The sequence below is a fragment of the Ranitomeya variabilis genome, chromosome 4 (genome assembly GCF_051348905.1).
Source record: "Ranitomeya variabilis isolate aRanVar5 chromosome 4, aRanVar5.hap1, whole genome shotgun sequence".
In the NCBI taxonomy this organism is placed as follows: Eukaryota; Metazoa; Chordata; class Amphibia; order Anura; family Dendrobatidae; genus Ranitomeya; species Ranitomeya variabilis.
Window position 1 is genome coordinate 474,369,854 of NC_135235.1, and position 16,936 is coordinate 474,386,789.

The 16,936-nt window shown below is 43.6% G+C and overlaps 1 protein-coding gene across 1 annotated transcript in view; it reads left to right on the forward strand.

The window, feature by feature from the left end:
- Positions 1-13,188, forward strand: part of UBALD2 (UBA like domain containing 2) — a 39,566-nt gene extending 26,378 nt beyond the window's left edge. The window contains exon 3 of the mRNA XM_077251810.1: positions 5,544-13,188. Within this exon, the coding sequence (XP_077107925.1) occupies positions 5,544-5,867 (324 nt within the window). The 3' untranslated portion in view covers positions 5,868-13,188. The remainder of the gene's footprint in view (positions 1-5,543) is intronic.
- Positions 13,189-16,936: the final 3,748 nt, after the last annotated feature.

Below are 16,936 nucleotides of genomic sequence, written 5' to 3' on the forward strand. Positions count from 1 at the left end.
GGAGGTGAGCTCTGATATCTAATGTGAATGATGGATCCTGTGCTGTACACAGACAGGATTCCAATTCTATACATAGTGGATCATGAGCATAATGAAATGTCTTCTGGACGGAACAGAAAGTCTAAGCCTGCTATAATGCCCATAGGCTAATGTGACTTTCTTTATAGCAATATTGGAAAACATGAACATTTTATATTAAATTACAACTGAACAGAAGGGAATTTAAATAATGGGCATGCATTTGAATGCCAGCCAGTGACCTGTCCTTTCACCCCGCTGTTACATAGTCTTTGTAGCTGTTCCTTTCCCTTGGTGGTAAGTAAACAGGACTGATGCACTGCAGTTGTTTTCATGCTGTTGCAATAATTTCCTGATGATCATTGCCCCAGGGACGCTTTATGTTCTGTGAGATTAGTCAAACAGGAAATGGAGAAAGTGTTTGTGACAGGAGGAGGAGACGCACATGATATCGCCAGCCTCCATGTTTACAGCTGAAAGAAGACACTTGGGGACTACGGTAGTTTTCTTGTAGATTCTTCAGTGTTGTGCAATCGGTTACAAGGAAGGGCCTGCAGGATGTGTTTGGTCTGGACACGTCCTGGATGTTTCTGCCTGAGTGTGTGCAGCCGGCTGGGGTCCGCATCGGTAACCCTCGCTTTGCTCCTCCTCGAGCGCACACATTAGAATTATTCACCTTTTATACCTTGACCGCTTCCATTATAGCTTGTGTGATTTCACCAAAGTGATTTTTGTCTGTATCAAATCCAGGAACTACACACAGTGCCAAGGGCTCAGATGCAATTATTCCACCCATCGGTCTCTTATCTATATTTTATTATATTTACATTTGAGTGAAATGTGTTCCCTTTTTATTAGACTCTTCAGGCTTTGGATCCATTTATTACAGCAGCTCACAATGTCGGCCCATAATCTAGGTATTGCTGTGTGCACTAAAATCAGTGTATCACAAGGATGATCCTCAAGAGAGGCTCTCCGAGTCCTGTATGGGGTGACCCCACTCTGTACCATGCCAGCAGGACATATAAAAATAGTTGCCTTATGGAAAATTGGAGGAAGCCACCTCTAGTCACATCTGATGGCTTATCTCTATAGGGAATTGACAAAAGGGCTGGGAACAGCTACCAGAGGGTTTACATTAACCAATTTGTGGCATTAAAAGGCCATCAATCAATAATTGTGTAATAGCCTGTTTAGACTGCTGCACTTAACTATGAGCTCGGAGTGATCAGTAATGGCTTGTTCTGTGCACATAGGCTACCATAGTCCTCAACAGCTCAAGCCCTATTTACACAGGGCGATGTACTGCCGAGGTTGATTATCTTTTATGCTGCAAGAAAGAACCTGACAAATGATTTTTTTTTTTTTGCTCTTTCACTGCGTGATTGGCAGCCTATTTACATTTTTTATGTGGCCAATCAAATAATGAAACTGCTGATACTTTATTAAAGAGGTTGTCCACTACCCTGACTCCGTTAGTGGTTTTCTCACCGATGCTTAAAGGGAACCTGTCACCCCCTCAGGCGTTTGTAACTAAAAGAGCCACCTTGTGCTGCACTAATGCTGCATTCCGACAAGGTGGCTCTTTTATCTCTGGTCCCTGACACTGCTGCAATAATTGCTTTTGAAATTTGTCCCTCATACCTGTGAAATTGTCCGGGGGGCAGGTCTTTCCCCCTAATTCAGACTCCTCACAGCCATCACTCATGGCCTCTGCGCGCTCCTCTTCCTTCATTAGCGTCCCCGGCGCCTGCGCTGTAAGTTCGAAGGGCAGCGCAACTGCGCATGCCTGAAAAAAAAAAAAAAAAAAAAAAAAAAAAAAAAGCGCCGGGGACGCTACTGAAGGAAGAGGAGCGCGCAGAGGCCATGAGTGACGGCTGTGAAGCGTCTGGATTATGGGGAAAGACCTGCCCCCCGGACAATTTCACAGGTATGAGGGACAAATTTCAAAAGCAATTATCGCAGCAGTGCCAGGAACCCGAATTAAAAGAGCCACCTTGACAGAATGCAGCATTAGTGCAGCAGAAGGTGGCTCTTTAAGTTACAAACGCCTGAGGGGGAAGGGGGGGGGGGTTACAGGTTCCCTTTAAAGAGGTTTTCCCATGAACAAAGTTCATTTTAATCAGTTGATCTTGGAATAATAACTTCTACAATTGGAAGTGGGGGAAAAAGAAATGTTCCTGTGCTGAGATAATCTTATAAATGTGCCCCTGCTGTGTAATGGCTGTGTCTGACCGTGCAGGAACATTGTCTGATCATACCACATCTCCTGAGCAGGGGAGGAAGCAAGTATACAGGCAGGACAGCAGGGGATCTGATCATTCTTTCTCTGAGGTAAAACATTTCCCTGCCTGTTTTATCTCACAGAATCAGCTGTGATCCCATGCTGTAATGTCTATTTTTTTTTTTTTTTTTTTTCTTCCTCCACTGCCCAGGAGCTGAGGTATAGCCAACCATGTCCCTGTACGGTCAGACACAGCCATTACACAGGGGCGCATTTATAAGATTTATCTCGGGACAGGAAAACCATTTTTTAAACACATTCAATTGTGCAACTTAAAATAGAACGAAGACCTGTTAATTAAAATATACTTTGCGGGGCAACCCCCTGTAAGGATAATGTCCCTAAAGAACTTTTTCTACCAAGTTTCATTTTGTTTTATGCCTTTCTGCTTCTCTTCCTGTACCCTTGCTCTGCAGTTATCACTTCCTTTTCAGATTCGTCCTTACTACATTTCCCATCATTCCTGGTGATGTGCTGTAACTCCTTCCCCTCACTGACGGATGGATAGGGAAAGAGAAATTCATGTATTCATATAATAGAGAATATACTGCAGAGCGTATATGCATTACGCAGGGTATACAGCAGTATGTGTTCATGTATATAAACTCTGCTGTATACATACAGATACAAGGGAGAGCCGTATCTGCAGCATGAACGGGATGAACCGCCTCCCACCCGTCAGTTTCCAGAGCCCAGAAGTGAGGAAGAACCTGATGTGACCTCACAGGAAGCAGGAGCTACTCGGAGATGTGGCCAGAGGAGTTGGGTTACAGCAGAAAGTTGGTTCACATGAAATGGACATGTAAAGTAGTGACCAACTCCTTAAAGAAAAACGTTGGTCCTGGGTAGAGATCAATCAGGATTTTTTTTTTTTTTCTTTTTTTTTTTTCTTGGATGAGATATTATTTTGAACCGCTTCCACTTGTCTTTACAACAGAATCAGTAATCAAAATACCCCATATTTGTTCCTTTTAGGAATGAGTCTGATAACTGGTAAATCCACCATAGATGACCATTATGATCAACAAATCCCACCAATGTCATTGCCATTTTATCCTTAATATACTTATCTTGTAGGTCAGAATGCAATGTCAGTGAGGAACACCGAAAACAAAGGAGAGAATAGAAAGCGTCAGATACTGTACCATAAGAAAAGGAAATGTTGTAGGTAGCAACCTGAGCATGTGTATAGTTCTACTGGCTACTGAATCCGTTGTACTCCCGGGTGGCAAGCTTTTTATTGGTACATTTATGTAGTGTCTTCAATAAAATGGCGCTGGAGATTGCCGACTCTGGCTCCATTTTAATGGAGTAATGTACTACAACCTCAACATAGCACTGCGCAGTCAAAATGGCAGTGTGCATTCGCCGGCCATGGGGATAACAGCGCTGGCCGGCGCACGCACGCTGACTCCAACGCCATTTTATTGCAATAATGTACTTACGTCAACATAAGTGTGCACGCACTGGCCATAGGGATAATGACTGCCGAAGTGTGGGCACGGCTATATGTTGACATTGTAGTACAATTCTTCAATAAAATGGCGCCGGAGTCAGCGCATTCACATCTTGCAATATTCAGGGCCATTTTGTTGCAAATTCTCATACACAGGGTCTTCAATGACGCCGTAGTTTGGTATGCGCACATGCTGACTCCAGCACCACACTGCACAGGCGCTGCCCATCCCGGCTTTGGGCAGAAGTATGTATCCACCATTATATGATTTCTCCAATGTTGCTCCGTTAGGTGGATGAGCCAGATGTGCTGTCTTTTAGAATAAGAGTTTTACTTCTAAGTAACCATATCAAAGACTGTTATTTGCTCTCTGCTTTGATTTTCTTAATTTGTGTTGCACGTGGGAGTAACTCCCATTATATCTGTGGATATTGTCAGCTAGAGCCGCTTCTGCTGACGTTTGGGAAGAGACCCTCCGCTCCTCCCCCGTCTGAATAAGCTTGGTGCGACTGTGGCGAGCAGCAGTGGCCTTGCTGGTGAGCATGGTAGTCAGCCATTATCCTGCCTGACGCCTAAGTCGGCTGTACGATGCCATCTATATGTATAGGTATTGTGCCGTTACTACAGAGGGTCCCTGTGGTCTCCAACCTCAAGTCCTGCATTAGACAGAATCGTTTTGCCCAGGTTGTTAAGCACCAGTTGTCTTGAAGTTTCTTATGGTCTAAATAAAATTTGTTTAAAGGGAACCTGTCACCACGTTTTTGGAAGATGGGATAAAAATAGCGTTAAATAGGGGCAGAGGTGGGCGTTACATTAGTGTGTGTGTTATGCGTTTATTACCCACCTAAGTTGCCGAAATAACTTTGCAAAGTCTCCGTTTTCGCCTGTCAATCAGGCTGGTCAGGTCGCATGGGCGTTGTCTTCCCCCAGATTTGGCGTAGTTTTCCGTTGGTGGCGTAGTGGTGTGCGCATGCCCTCTTCCAGGGGATTTAAAATAGCGCGGTGTTCGTTATTGCATTGGTGATCGGTGGGCGCGGCCATCTTCCTTTGGCCGCGCGTGCGCAGAAGCGGCGCTCTGCTGGCCGCGGCTTCAGGAAAATGGCCGCCGCGATATCCATCTGCGCACGCGCGGCATCCCGCGGCCATTTTCCTGAAGCCGCGGCCAGCAGAGCGCCGCTTCTGCGCACGCGCGGCCAAAGGAAGATGGCCGCGCCCACCGATCACCAATGCAATAACGAACACCGCGCTATTTTAAATCCCCTGGAAGAGGGCATGCGCACACCACTACGCCACCAACGGAAAACTACGCCAAATCTGGGTGAAGACACCACGCCCATGTGACCTGACCAGCCTGATTGACAGGCGAAAACGGAGACTTTGCAAAGTTATTTCGGCAACTTAGGTGGGTAATAAACGCATAACACACACACTAATGTAACGCCCACCTCTGCCCCTATTTAACGCTATTTTTATCCCATCTTCCAAAAACGTGGTGACAGGTTCCCTTTAAAAAGTCCCATCAAAACTGAGATTTGCTCCTGGACTGCAGGGCTTTTAGTTCTGGCAGTAACTCTGAACCGACACTGTAGTTATATTGTTGAGTGACGCTGAATGTCTTGCTCGGCCAATATTCCCCTGGTCCCACTGATGGAGTATAACTGGAGACATCTGTACAGAGTAGTGGCTGAGAAGAAGGGCCCTAACTGAGCTACATGTTTATATAGCTTTGTGCCTAGTATTTCATGCTATTCCTATTAACCATGCCTATACCTTCTTATATTTCAGATGTGTACACCAAGTAACACGCCGGCCACTCCGCCCAACTTCCCGGATGCTTTAGCCATGTTTTCTAAACTTCGAACCTCAGAGAGCTTGCAAAATAGCAGCAGTCCAGCGGCTTCAATTCCCTGTTCTCCTCCTCCTAGCAGTTTTAACTCTTACTGGGCTTCATCTCCTACCAACCAACCGCAGCCCATCTGGCTGCCTCCAGCCTCTCCAACCTCACACCTCCAATATCACCACCATCATCCACCACCAGCTTGGCCCCCAACCTCCCAGCCTGCAGGGGGGCCCCAGCAAGCCATGACTGCCATGGATGGGCAGAGATAAGACTGGGCTTCAGTGCACTGACGAGGGGAGGAGGCGGAGTGGCTCCTTTCTCTCTCCCTTCCTCATGTTGATTTTTATGAACTGACTTTTCTTTTCTTTTTTCTCAGTCTTTTTATTTTTATAAATAAGAGGTTCTGAAAAAAAATTTTTTTTTTTTTTTTTTTTTTTTTGAAGACCAGAGAAAGTGAACGTAGGGGGTAAGAAATGTCGCCCCCTTCTCCCCATTTCTTTTTAATATATAATTATAATATATAAAGATTTGAATTTATGTGAAATATTGGAGGAGGGGGGACAGAGAATGTTTTTTGTAGAGGCACGCTGAATGTGTACCCAGATCTGAATCGAGAAGGAGCACCTTTTATTAGTTGCATCAAATGAAGAGAAGCTTTAAGTGATTGTCCTTCCTCGTCTGTGAAGAGCCTGAAACATTGTGTAGAAGTATATTGTGCCCACCTACCTATAGCATGTTCTTCAGCAGAGAGCAAGCAATTGGCGGGATCATGGCGTGTGCATTGCTGAGTGAAGGGCAGTATTAAGAAGCCTACGTGGAAGGCAAGAGCTTTAGTGTAACGAATGGAGGTGGGCTTTTCCAGATGGACCAGCTTGGTGGTCCTGCGTCTATGGAGCTGGGAATTTTAGCACCCACTTCAAGAACAATTTAATTTTGTCACTTTATTGCAACACTTCAACATGGCACAATGGCTTGGTCTTCGCAGACTTAAAATTCATAATCCGGAAGACAAAGGAACATTGGTGTCTTGTTATAATAGAATATAGAACATTGCTCCATTATAACCTTGGTTGCCATCTTGGGATAAAAGAATCTCTCCTTTCCTGAAACCATGCCTGGATATTCTGTATGGAAGAATCCCATCACCTTGAGCTGTCGCCTTTTTATACACTGCAATGATTTAAGACATTGTTTCTTTTCTACAATTTCACTTCCATGCCCATGTGGAAGTATTAGATCTCTGATTTAATTCCCCCAAAGCAATAAGAGCGCACCAGAGAATCCCCCTGCCTGCCATCCTACCTGATCCAAGCTGTCATCAGTGTGATATAATGCCCTGGTCGACTCTTTCCTGTAACCCCATGGCTAAACATTCACTAGATGGCTATGTGCGCGCTCAGCAACTTTTTTTTTTTAATTTTTTTTTTTATTTTTGGGCATCTTATGTTCTGGTATCAAAGCTAAAACATGGGATCTAGGATGTGAAGCTGATGTGTATACGATTGGGTTTGGCACTGTTTAAAAGAATGCTTTAGGGGTTTCTCATTTTTAGAGGGTTCTTTTAGGCTCATGCACACGCCGCATATACCAAGATGTTCTCCCCTAGAGGAAGTGTGCCTGCAAGCGTGGCATGTTCCATAAGAATGAAATAGTTGGCACATGGTCTAGCGTACAGCAGACTTCCATGCCAGCCATATTCTGGTTCGGTACCATACGAATTGCAGCAGTGTACATGAGCCTGTGAATGGATAAGTCATTTATTTTCTAAAGCATGGGTATTGATATGCTTGAAGCCTACTCCTAACCTTCACAAGCATATGTAGAAAGTGCTGCAATATTAAATATTGGGCCCGCCCTTCTAGAAATTTTGGCTACTTGGGGTCTTGTCCTTTTCTATTTATGAATAGGCCCAGGTTTACGTGTTCTGGCTTTGGTGCCAATTGGCTACAAAATGGTCCCATTCAGTTCCTAGCACCTCTCCAGACTGCACCATGTCTTGTCCCTGGCATTTTTGGGCCGCTTATTTCTCCATTTTGTGAAAACTGGTGGAACCATAAGAGCGCTTCTCCCATTGGATAGATCTTCAGACATTTTGTATAATTTCTGATGATAAACCCCACATGATCTTCTGCACCACTAGCTGAACAGATGAACCCGGCCGTAGAGGAATATGGGCATTTTGACAATTTACTTTATGCTGCCATTAGCGTTTGTGTATTTTGTGGAAACAGATCAGGCCTGATGTAATTAAAAAGGTATTCCAAGCATTAATTAACTGCAGTTTAGCTCTGTATCCCTTTAATTGGTTTTCCTTGCACCATAGCGGCCTAGCCACTTAATGAATGGGCCCAGGGAGGGGAGTACGGCAAGTTCCCTACATAGCTGGCAGAGGGGGGCAGGGAAAACCTAAATGGGGATTCTGCACCAAACCAATGCTCTGGATACTCTAGTGTCCTAACATGATGGCATGTCTTCGCAATGCCTTCACTCTAGAAGATGGGCATAGCCCTTTAAATGGCTTTGTTGCCAATGGAACACTACTCCAGTGTGTTGTGGATGGTTTCCATATGGACAAGGCCGTTCTCTCTGGGGAAGCTGTGATACGTGAGGCCTGCCATCCAGCCCACAGTGGCACATTTCATGTTCTCCATGCATATGATGACTTGGTCATTCAACAAGAGAAAACTAGTTCATGAATCAGACAACGAGCTGGAACCTGAGCAAAAGTTTCCTGTAAATCACATTGTTCTCCTGTGCACTGAATTCTATGACTAAAAGCTGAAATAAGTGAGTTGCGGAGCAGACCGGCCCATTAGATCATCACATGATTTCAGGGGTGAGCAGCCGTTCACCAGGATTAACTCTGGAGATGCCTTTATCACAAAACTTTTTACTCTAAAATGCACTGAAACGTTCTTCTAACTCAGCCAAGAAAACAACAATTTACCTTATTTTGTTGAATGAAAGGTTATTTCTCCAAAGCCTGGCAGAAGCTGCTCCTAATGCAAGGAATTTCCCCCTACCAGTGGGTGGCGCTGTTCTGCAATGTTAATCATCTCACGCCTACAAATAATGCTTACGTTTTCATACATTGGCTAGGGATACATGGCAGCTGTAACTTTGTGTTCCTGATGTAGCACTGACACGTGAAAATGTCCGTACCATCCCGTTATTACAGCTTTAGTGCTAAAAAGCAGAGCTAACCAGCTAAATCGGGCACGTGGCGGTGTGTTCTATATTTCTTGGCAAAGGTGGGAGCGGATCAGAAAGAAGCAGGAAATGGTTCTCCAGGACCATTGATTTTCAGTGTGAGGATGGTCCGCATTATTTATGTAATCGGTTGTATGACATCAGAAAAAGTTTTTTTTTTTTAATTTTTCCATTGGTTAATTGTGGTGGTGCAGCTCAGTCTAGTTAATTTGGCATAGCTACAATTCCAGCCACAACCCAAATTTATGCTGTACCTGTATCTTTAAGTACACCTATACAAGTGTCACCTCCACAGTGTGAAGGTGCCAAGAGATTGTGAATATTCTCCCCCATTAACTAATGTTTGCACAGATTTTAAAGTGGATATGTCACCAGATTCCATAATACTGCATACATTAAAGGGACACTGTCAGCACAGAATGACTGTTCAAACAAAGTACAGGCGCATGGCGGGGCCAGTCAATATTTACACCTTCCCACCTACTTGGTTTCCATCCATCGCCACCTTCTCTGACCCTATGAAGCCAGAGCTGCCAATCAAACGAGGGGGGTGTGGAGATGGTAGGAAGGTGTATATAAATGATTGGCCCCGCCATGATGTACAATGTACATGTATTTGGTTTGAACAGTCATTTTGTGATGACAGTCCCTTTAAAGGGAGAGTTCTGGTTTCAAAACACCCTTTCCTGGGCACAGTTTTTGTACATTTATTTTTTGCAATTGATAAAAACCTTGTGTGATTTACTTCCCTTCCTTCCCAGAGTCCAGCTCCAAGTCACCATTGCTGCACCAGGTAAATGGTATTGTTTGTAGACAATCGGTGGAAGAGCAAGTAAAGCAGTTTTTTTTTTTTTTTGTTTTTTTTTTTTTTCTTTTTTCCTTTTAAACCACTTGAGCCTGGAGAGGTTTTCTAAAACCAGAAAACTCCTTTTAAATAGATTTCTTAAACCTGATGAGGCTAGTGGACTAACTCTAAACTTCCATGGAAGGATGATTGTATAATCCTGTATTGTTTGTATTTAGTTTTTTGGCTGTCTGATATTACAATCCAGCTCATTTTGACATCCGGCAGAAGCAAAATTAAATACAATTACACAGCCATTTCGACGTGGCTCTTCAAAGTAAGTACATCAGCTTCATCTGGTCTATTGTATGCTGTTTGTACTGTGAAATCTGGTGATTGATCTCTTCTATATAAACGTAACGTGTATTTATTGATCTTGTCAAGTAGCTGTCACTCTTGTGAACAACATTCGTGTTATGGCTGGGCAGCGGCTGTGATGACCGCTTTTCCATATCTGGCACCGTTTTTTCGGGAGCCTAATGGTATTCATATCTCTTGACAGATTTTGTAAGACACCTGTGTGATGCAAAATGTAATATCTATGCATATCTACGCATCCAGTGATTTTTGAGAATGCGCTGTGTGGCCAGCATTGGCATAGCTAATAGATGTGTCATGCCATCACTTCACTGTTTAGGGGCATTTGGTGTCACACCAGATATGTGATCTACAGCTACATAGATATATAGTACAGTGCCTACAAGTAGTATTCAACCCCCTGCAGATTTAGCAGGTTTAATAAGATGCAAATAGGTTAGAGCCTTCAAACAAGAGCAGGATTTATTAACAGATGCATAAATCTTACAAACCAAAAAGTTTTGTTGCTCAGTTAAATTTTTATAAATTTTAAACATAAGTGTGGATCAATTATTATTCAACCCCTAGGTTTAATATTTTGTGGAATAACCTTTGTTTGCAATTACAGCTAATAATCGTCTTTTATAAGACCTGATCAGGCCGGCACAGGTCTCTGGAGTTATCTTGGCCCACTCCTCCATGCAGATCTTCTCCAAGTTATCTAGGTTCTTTGGGTGTCTCATGTGGACTTTAATCTTGAGCTCCTTCCACAAGTTTTCAATTGGGTTAAGGTCAGGAGACTGACTAGGCCACTGCAACACCTTGATTTTTTGCCTCTTGAACCAGGCCTTGGTTTTCTTGGCTGTGTGCTTTGGGTTGTTGTCTTGTTGGAAGATGAAATGACGACCCATTATAAGATCCTTGATGGAGGAGCGGAGGTTCTTGGCCAAAATCTCCATGTAGGCCGTGCTATCCATCTTCCCATGGATGCGGACCAGATGGCCAGGCCCCTTGGCTGAGAAACAGCTCCACAGCATGATGCTGCCACCAACATGCTTGACTGTAGGGATGGTATTCTTGGGGTCGTATGCAGTGCCATCCAGTCTCCAAACGTCACGTGTGTGGTTGGCACCAAAGATCTCGCTCTTGGTCTCATCAGACCAGAGAACCTTGAACTAGTCAGTCTCCGAGTCCTCCAAGTGATCATGAGCAAACTGTAGACGAGCCTTGACATGACGCTTTGAAAGTAAAGGTACCTTATGGGCCCGTCTGGAACGGAGACCATTGCGGTGGAGTACGTTACTTATGGTATTGACTGAAACCAATGTCCCCACTGCCATGAGATCTTCCCGGAGCTCCTTCCTTGTTGTCCTTGTGTTAGCCTTGACTCTTCGGACAAGCCTGGCCTCGGCATGAGAGGAAACTTTCAAAGGCTGTCCAGGCCGTGGAAGGCTAACAGTAGTTCCATAAGCCTTCCACTTCCGGATGATGCTCCCAACAGTGGAGACAGGTAGGCCCAACTCCTTGGAAAGGGTTTTGTACCCCTTGCCAGCCTTGTGACCCTCCACGATCTTGTCTCTGATGGCCTTGGAATGCTCCTTTGTCTTCCCCATGTTGACCATGTATGAGTGCTGTTCACAAGTTTGGGGAGGGTCTTAAATAGTCAGAAAAGGCTGGAAAAAGAGATAATTAATACAAACATGTGAAGCTCATTGTTCTTTGTGCCTGAACTACTTCTTAATACTTTAGGGGAACCAAACAGAATTCTGGTGGGTTGAGGGGTTGAATAATAAATGACCCTCTGAAAAAACTTTTCCCAATTTTAAAAAAATAAATAAAGAAATAACATTCTTTTTTGCTGCAGTGCATTTCACACTTCCAGGCTGATCTACAGTCCAAATGTCACAATGCCAAGTTAATTCCAAATGTGTAAACCTGCTAAATCTGCAGGGGGTTGAATACTACTTGTAGGCACTGTATATGGGATGTTCAGCCATGTTTGTTTGCTCATCTTCCCACAACCGCTGAGCCTTGTACCATGCCACAAGCCGATACGTTAAAAATAAAGACTAATGGGGTAGCTCTGGATGAAGACTTGTGTCCTCAAAGTCCCTACTGTTACTTGTATTTATATGCTGCTCAGCCATTGTTCAGTTACCTTGTACACATCTGCTTGGTGACAACCATGGATGACAGCTGTTGACCTGCCCATAGGGTTGTCACCAAGATATCACAAGATCTGAAGGCTCTGTATCTGTTTTCTTTAGAATTACATGATACAGTGCAGATTTACATGACATTTCTGGCTTTTGCTAAACTGGGTGACACCTTTGGGACATTCAGGATCTTTTCCTATAAGTTCTGTACGCAGCCATGTTTTGTTTTGTGCCATTTTTGCATTCTCATTGAAACCAACACTGGACATCTGAGTGCTCTGAACACTCAATGTGATTACAATATATCTGTGCAGACCTTGAGAAAGACTATCCTGTCTTGGAATGACGCCCAAGCCTAAAGGTAGCCAGTGAGAGAGCAGGAACTGAGAGATCTTGAATTCAATCCTGTTTGATCCTTTGTTCCCAAAGAGGCCGCTCCCTGGTGTCTGGCAGTGGCTTACTTTCCCCTACTCAGAATACAGCTTTGCTGGGCAGAACTGAGCAGATATGGGATGGACAGGAGGAGAAAATGTGACCATAGAAGGTGGAAGAATGGTGTCAAGAAGGAGAACCAAGTATGTCAGTAATGGAGGTTGTGAGACCGCTATATGACAGCAGTCTTAATGGCAACTGTTCTGCACTCATGGCTTTGACCATGTTCTTAGTAGTTTTTTTTTTTTTTTGTTTTTTTTTACCAATTGGCTCAGCATAGTTGTGACCTGGGAAGCCATTGTGATGCCGTGTTGGTGGCAGCTCATGTGACGGCTGACTAGTGGAGCCTCAGCTGTAGCATTTTGAGGTTTATAGATAATTATAATACAGTACACTGGTATTAGATGAGATTGTAACATGAAAAGTGAATCAAAGACTCTATCAATGTGGGCCTGAGGGTCCCTGTGGATAAAATGAGCATGTGTGCACAGTAAATAAAAGGTATAATGGAGGGGGACAAGCAATCAGTGCTTTCCCCCCACACAAGGGTGGTTATTGGGTCAAAATCATGTTTATAACCCAAGATCTGATGAGTATTCTTTTTAATTTAAATAAAAAAAACTTTTTTAACCCAAATTAAGGAGTCTGTATTGTCTTTGTGTTTCATGATTAATTGAAAACAAAATGACAAAATTGATTACATTTAATGAAAACATGACCTATTGGGAGAAGATTGTACAAGAATTTATTGGGAGTCTGCCACCATAAACTACAGTCTGTTATGACATGCTCTTATAGAGCCGGGGGAGCTGAACAGATTGATATATAGTTTTGTGAGAAGAATTTCAGAATGACCTTTATTTTTATTACGTAAGGGAACCTGTCACCCCCAAGATCGAAGATGGGCTAAGCCCACCAACATCAGGGTCTTATACAGCATTCTGTAATGCTGTAGATAAGCCCCCGATGTATCCTGAAAGATGAGAAAAAGAGGTTATATTATACTCATGCGGGCGGTCCGTTCCGGAGAAGTAAGAAGATGGGAGATCTTCTTACGATGACGTCCTCTTGTCTTCACGCTGCGGCTCCGGCGCAGGCGTACTTTGTCTGCCCTGTCGAGGGCAGAGCAAAGTGGTGCAGTGCGCAGGCACCGGGAAAGGTCAGAGAGGCCCGGAGCCACAGCGTGAATACGAGAGTACGTCATCGTAAGAAGATAAGAGGCCCCGGACCGCGACGCCCATCGGACCTGGACCGCAGCGGGGCCGTCCAGGTGAGTATAATCTAACCTCTTTTTCTCATCTTTCAGGATACATCGGGGGCTTATCTACAGCATTCCAGAATGCTGTAGATAAGCCCCTGATGCCGGTGGCCTTAGCTCATAATCGATTTTGGGGGTGACAGGTTCCCTTTAAAGCTCTTCTGGGATTTTTTTTGTCCAGTGGGTGGTCCTATCAGTGACGGACAGCTATCTTTGTATAAGCCAGCATACAGAAATAGCTGTCAGTCACTGATGGAACCACCCACTGGACTGAAGATCTCAGAAAGCAAAGGATTAAAGAGAGATTCCCGTCTCCAAGATCCTATCCCAAATGTAGTAGATGTAATAGTATTAGCAAATACCTCCAATTAGAAATGTAGTAATAGTTCTCTAGCTCCAGGGCATTGCAGTTGCTTATGTATCCATGGTTACGACCACTAGCAACTAGATATCTTTGAGTTGTAACCATGGATATATAAGTTACTACAATGCCTGCACATGGGGTACGTAACAGCGAATCAGAACTATACTATATTTCTACTTGGTGGTATTTAATATTATTATTGCACTTAGTACATTTTGGGATAAGATCTTTGAGATGGGAATACCCCTTTTATAGAGGCCCTTTTACCAGTTTGAGCATGTTAAACTGACCTCATCATGGAATAGTGGCTGCAAAGGTGAATAAACTATACACTGTGTGCATAATTATTAGGCAAGTTGTATTTTAGAGGATTATTTTTATTATTGATCAACAACTATGTTCTCAATCAACCCAAAAGACTCATAAATATCAAAGCTTAATATTTTTGGAAGTTGGAGTGGGGTTATTTTTAGATTTGGCTATCTTAGGAGGATATGTGTTTGTGCAGAGAACTATTACTGTGCAGAATTATTAGGCAACTTAATAAAAACCAAATATATTCCCATCTCACTTGTTTATTTTCACCAGGTAAAACAATATAACTGCACAAAATTTAGAAATAAACATTTCTGACATGCAAAAACAACCCCCCCAAAAAAAAAAAAAAAAAAAAAAAAAATTAGTGACCGATATAGCCACCTTTCTTTACGATGACACTCAGCAGCCTTCCATTCATAGATTCTGTCAGTTGATTGATCTGTTTACGATCAACATTGCGTGCAGCAGCCACCACAGCCTCCCAGACACTGTTCCGAGAGGTCTACTGTTTTCCCTCCCTGTAGATCTCACATTTTATGAGGGACCACAGGTTCTCTATGGGGTTCAGATCAGGTGAACAAGGGGGCCATGTCATTATTTTTTCTTCTTTGAGACCTTTACTGGCCAGCCACGCTGTGGAGTAGTTGGAGGCATGTGATGGAGAATTGTCCTGCATGAAAATCATGTTTTTCTTGAACGATACCGACTTCTTACTGTACCACTGCTTGAAGAAGTTGTCTTCCAGAAACTGGCAGTAGGTCTGGGAGTTGAGCTTCACTCCATCCTCAACCCGTAAAGGTCCCACAAGTTAATCTTTGATACCAGCCCATACCAGTAACCCACCTCCACCTTGCTGGCGTCTGAGTCGGAGTGGAGCTCTCTGCCCTTTACTGATCCAACCTTTGGCCCATCCATTTGGCCCATCAATAGTCACTCTCAATTCATCAGTCCATAAAACCTTTGAAAAGTCAGTCTTAAGATATTTCTTGGCCCAGTCTTGATGTTTTACCTTATGTTTCTTGTTCAGAGGTGATCGTTTTTCAGCCTTCCTTACCTTGGCCATGTCCCTGAGTATCGCACACCTTGTGCTTTTTGTTACTCCAGTAATGTTGCAGCTCTGAAATATGGCAAAACTGGTGGCAAATGGCATCTTGGCAGCTTCACGCTTGATTTTCCTCAATTCATGGGCAGTTATTTTGCGCCTTTTTTGCCCAACACACTTCTTGTAACCCTGTTAGCTATTTGCCATGACAAGCTTGATTGTTCAGTGATCACGCTTCAAAAGTTTGGCAATTTCAAGACTGCTGCATCCCTCTGCAAGACATCTCACCATTTTGGACTTTTCAGAGCCCGTCAAATCTCTCTTCTGACCCATTTTGCCAAAGGAAAGGAAGTTGCCTAATTAAGCACACCTTATATAGGGTTTTGATGTCATTAGACAACACCCCTCCTCATTACAGAGATGCACATCACCTGATTTACTTAACTGGTAGCTGGCTCTCAAGCCTGAACAGCTTGGAAAAACCCGAGCAACGAGTACTCGCTCATCACTAGTGGTTATATATTCTCTCATCTCCTGGCAGTCAGTGTGGGGTGAGGGGGTGTAGAGCTGAGTGTAGTTACAAACACCTCTGCACATCTCTCATAAAACTTATCATCCTTGCTGTATCCTTTCTCCCCACGCAAGAACTGCCATAGGAAAAACTCAATACTCAACTCTGCCCTATACTACACAGCCAGCCCTGATCGCTGCAGGTACTATCATTACATGTCTCACATAAGAACCCGTGGTCTCTTCATTTTTCTCTGTTCCCACCTCTATGATTGATCCAAGTCATTCTGGGTAGAAGTTCAATCAAATTAGAAATTCAAGTCTTAATCCATTCAATAGGGGGCAGATGTGCAGTACCCGGCTGTGGCCAATATCCGTAGAAGGAGCGGCCCCCGACACGGAGAACAGCTGATGGTGGGGGTGAGACACCCTGCACGAGCAGATACTGATGACCAATCCGAAGGATAGGTCATCAGTGTTAAAGTAGCGGACAACCCCTTTAAGTGATGATCACACAATATATTGATGTATTTTTATATCTTTGTGTGTGGTATATTTGCCATGGTAATTATGTAAGTTGTTGTCTACCCCACTATTGTATGACGGTCCTGTGAATGATTCCTGCAATGGTTAAGGACATCCCTGTGTTTTTACTAATGCAATTGTGATGCAAGAGGGAACAGATATTTCCTGTCCAGTATAACCACATCCTAATGATAGCCCACTGACTAGCTTGCCAAATGTCAGCAGATGGCTGCCGGTTAACCCTTTTATTTCCCCATCTCTGATGCAAAGTGAAAAACTGGACAAATGGAGTACATTCACCTAACCTTATTGTCAGTGTATCATCCAAGATTTATTTTGCCCCCCAAAAAAACAAGTAAAAAGAAAACATGACCGTTTTTGG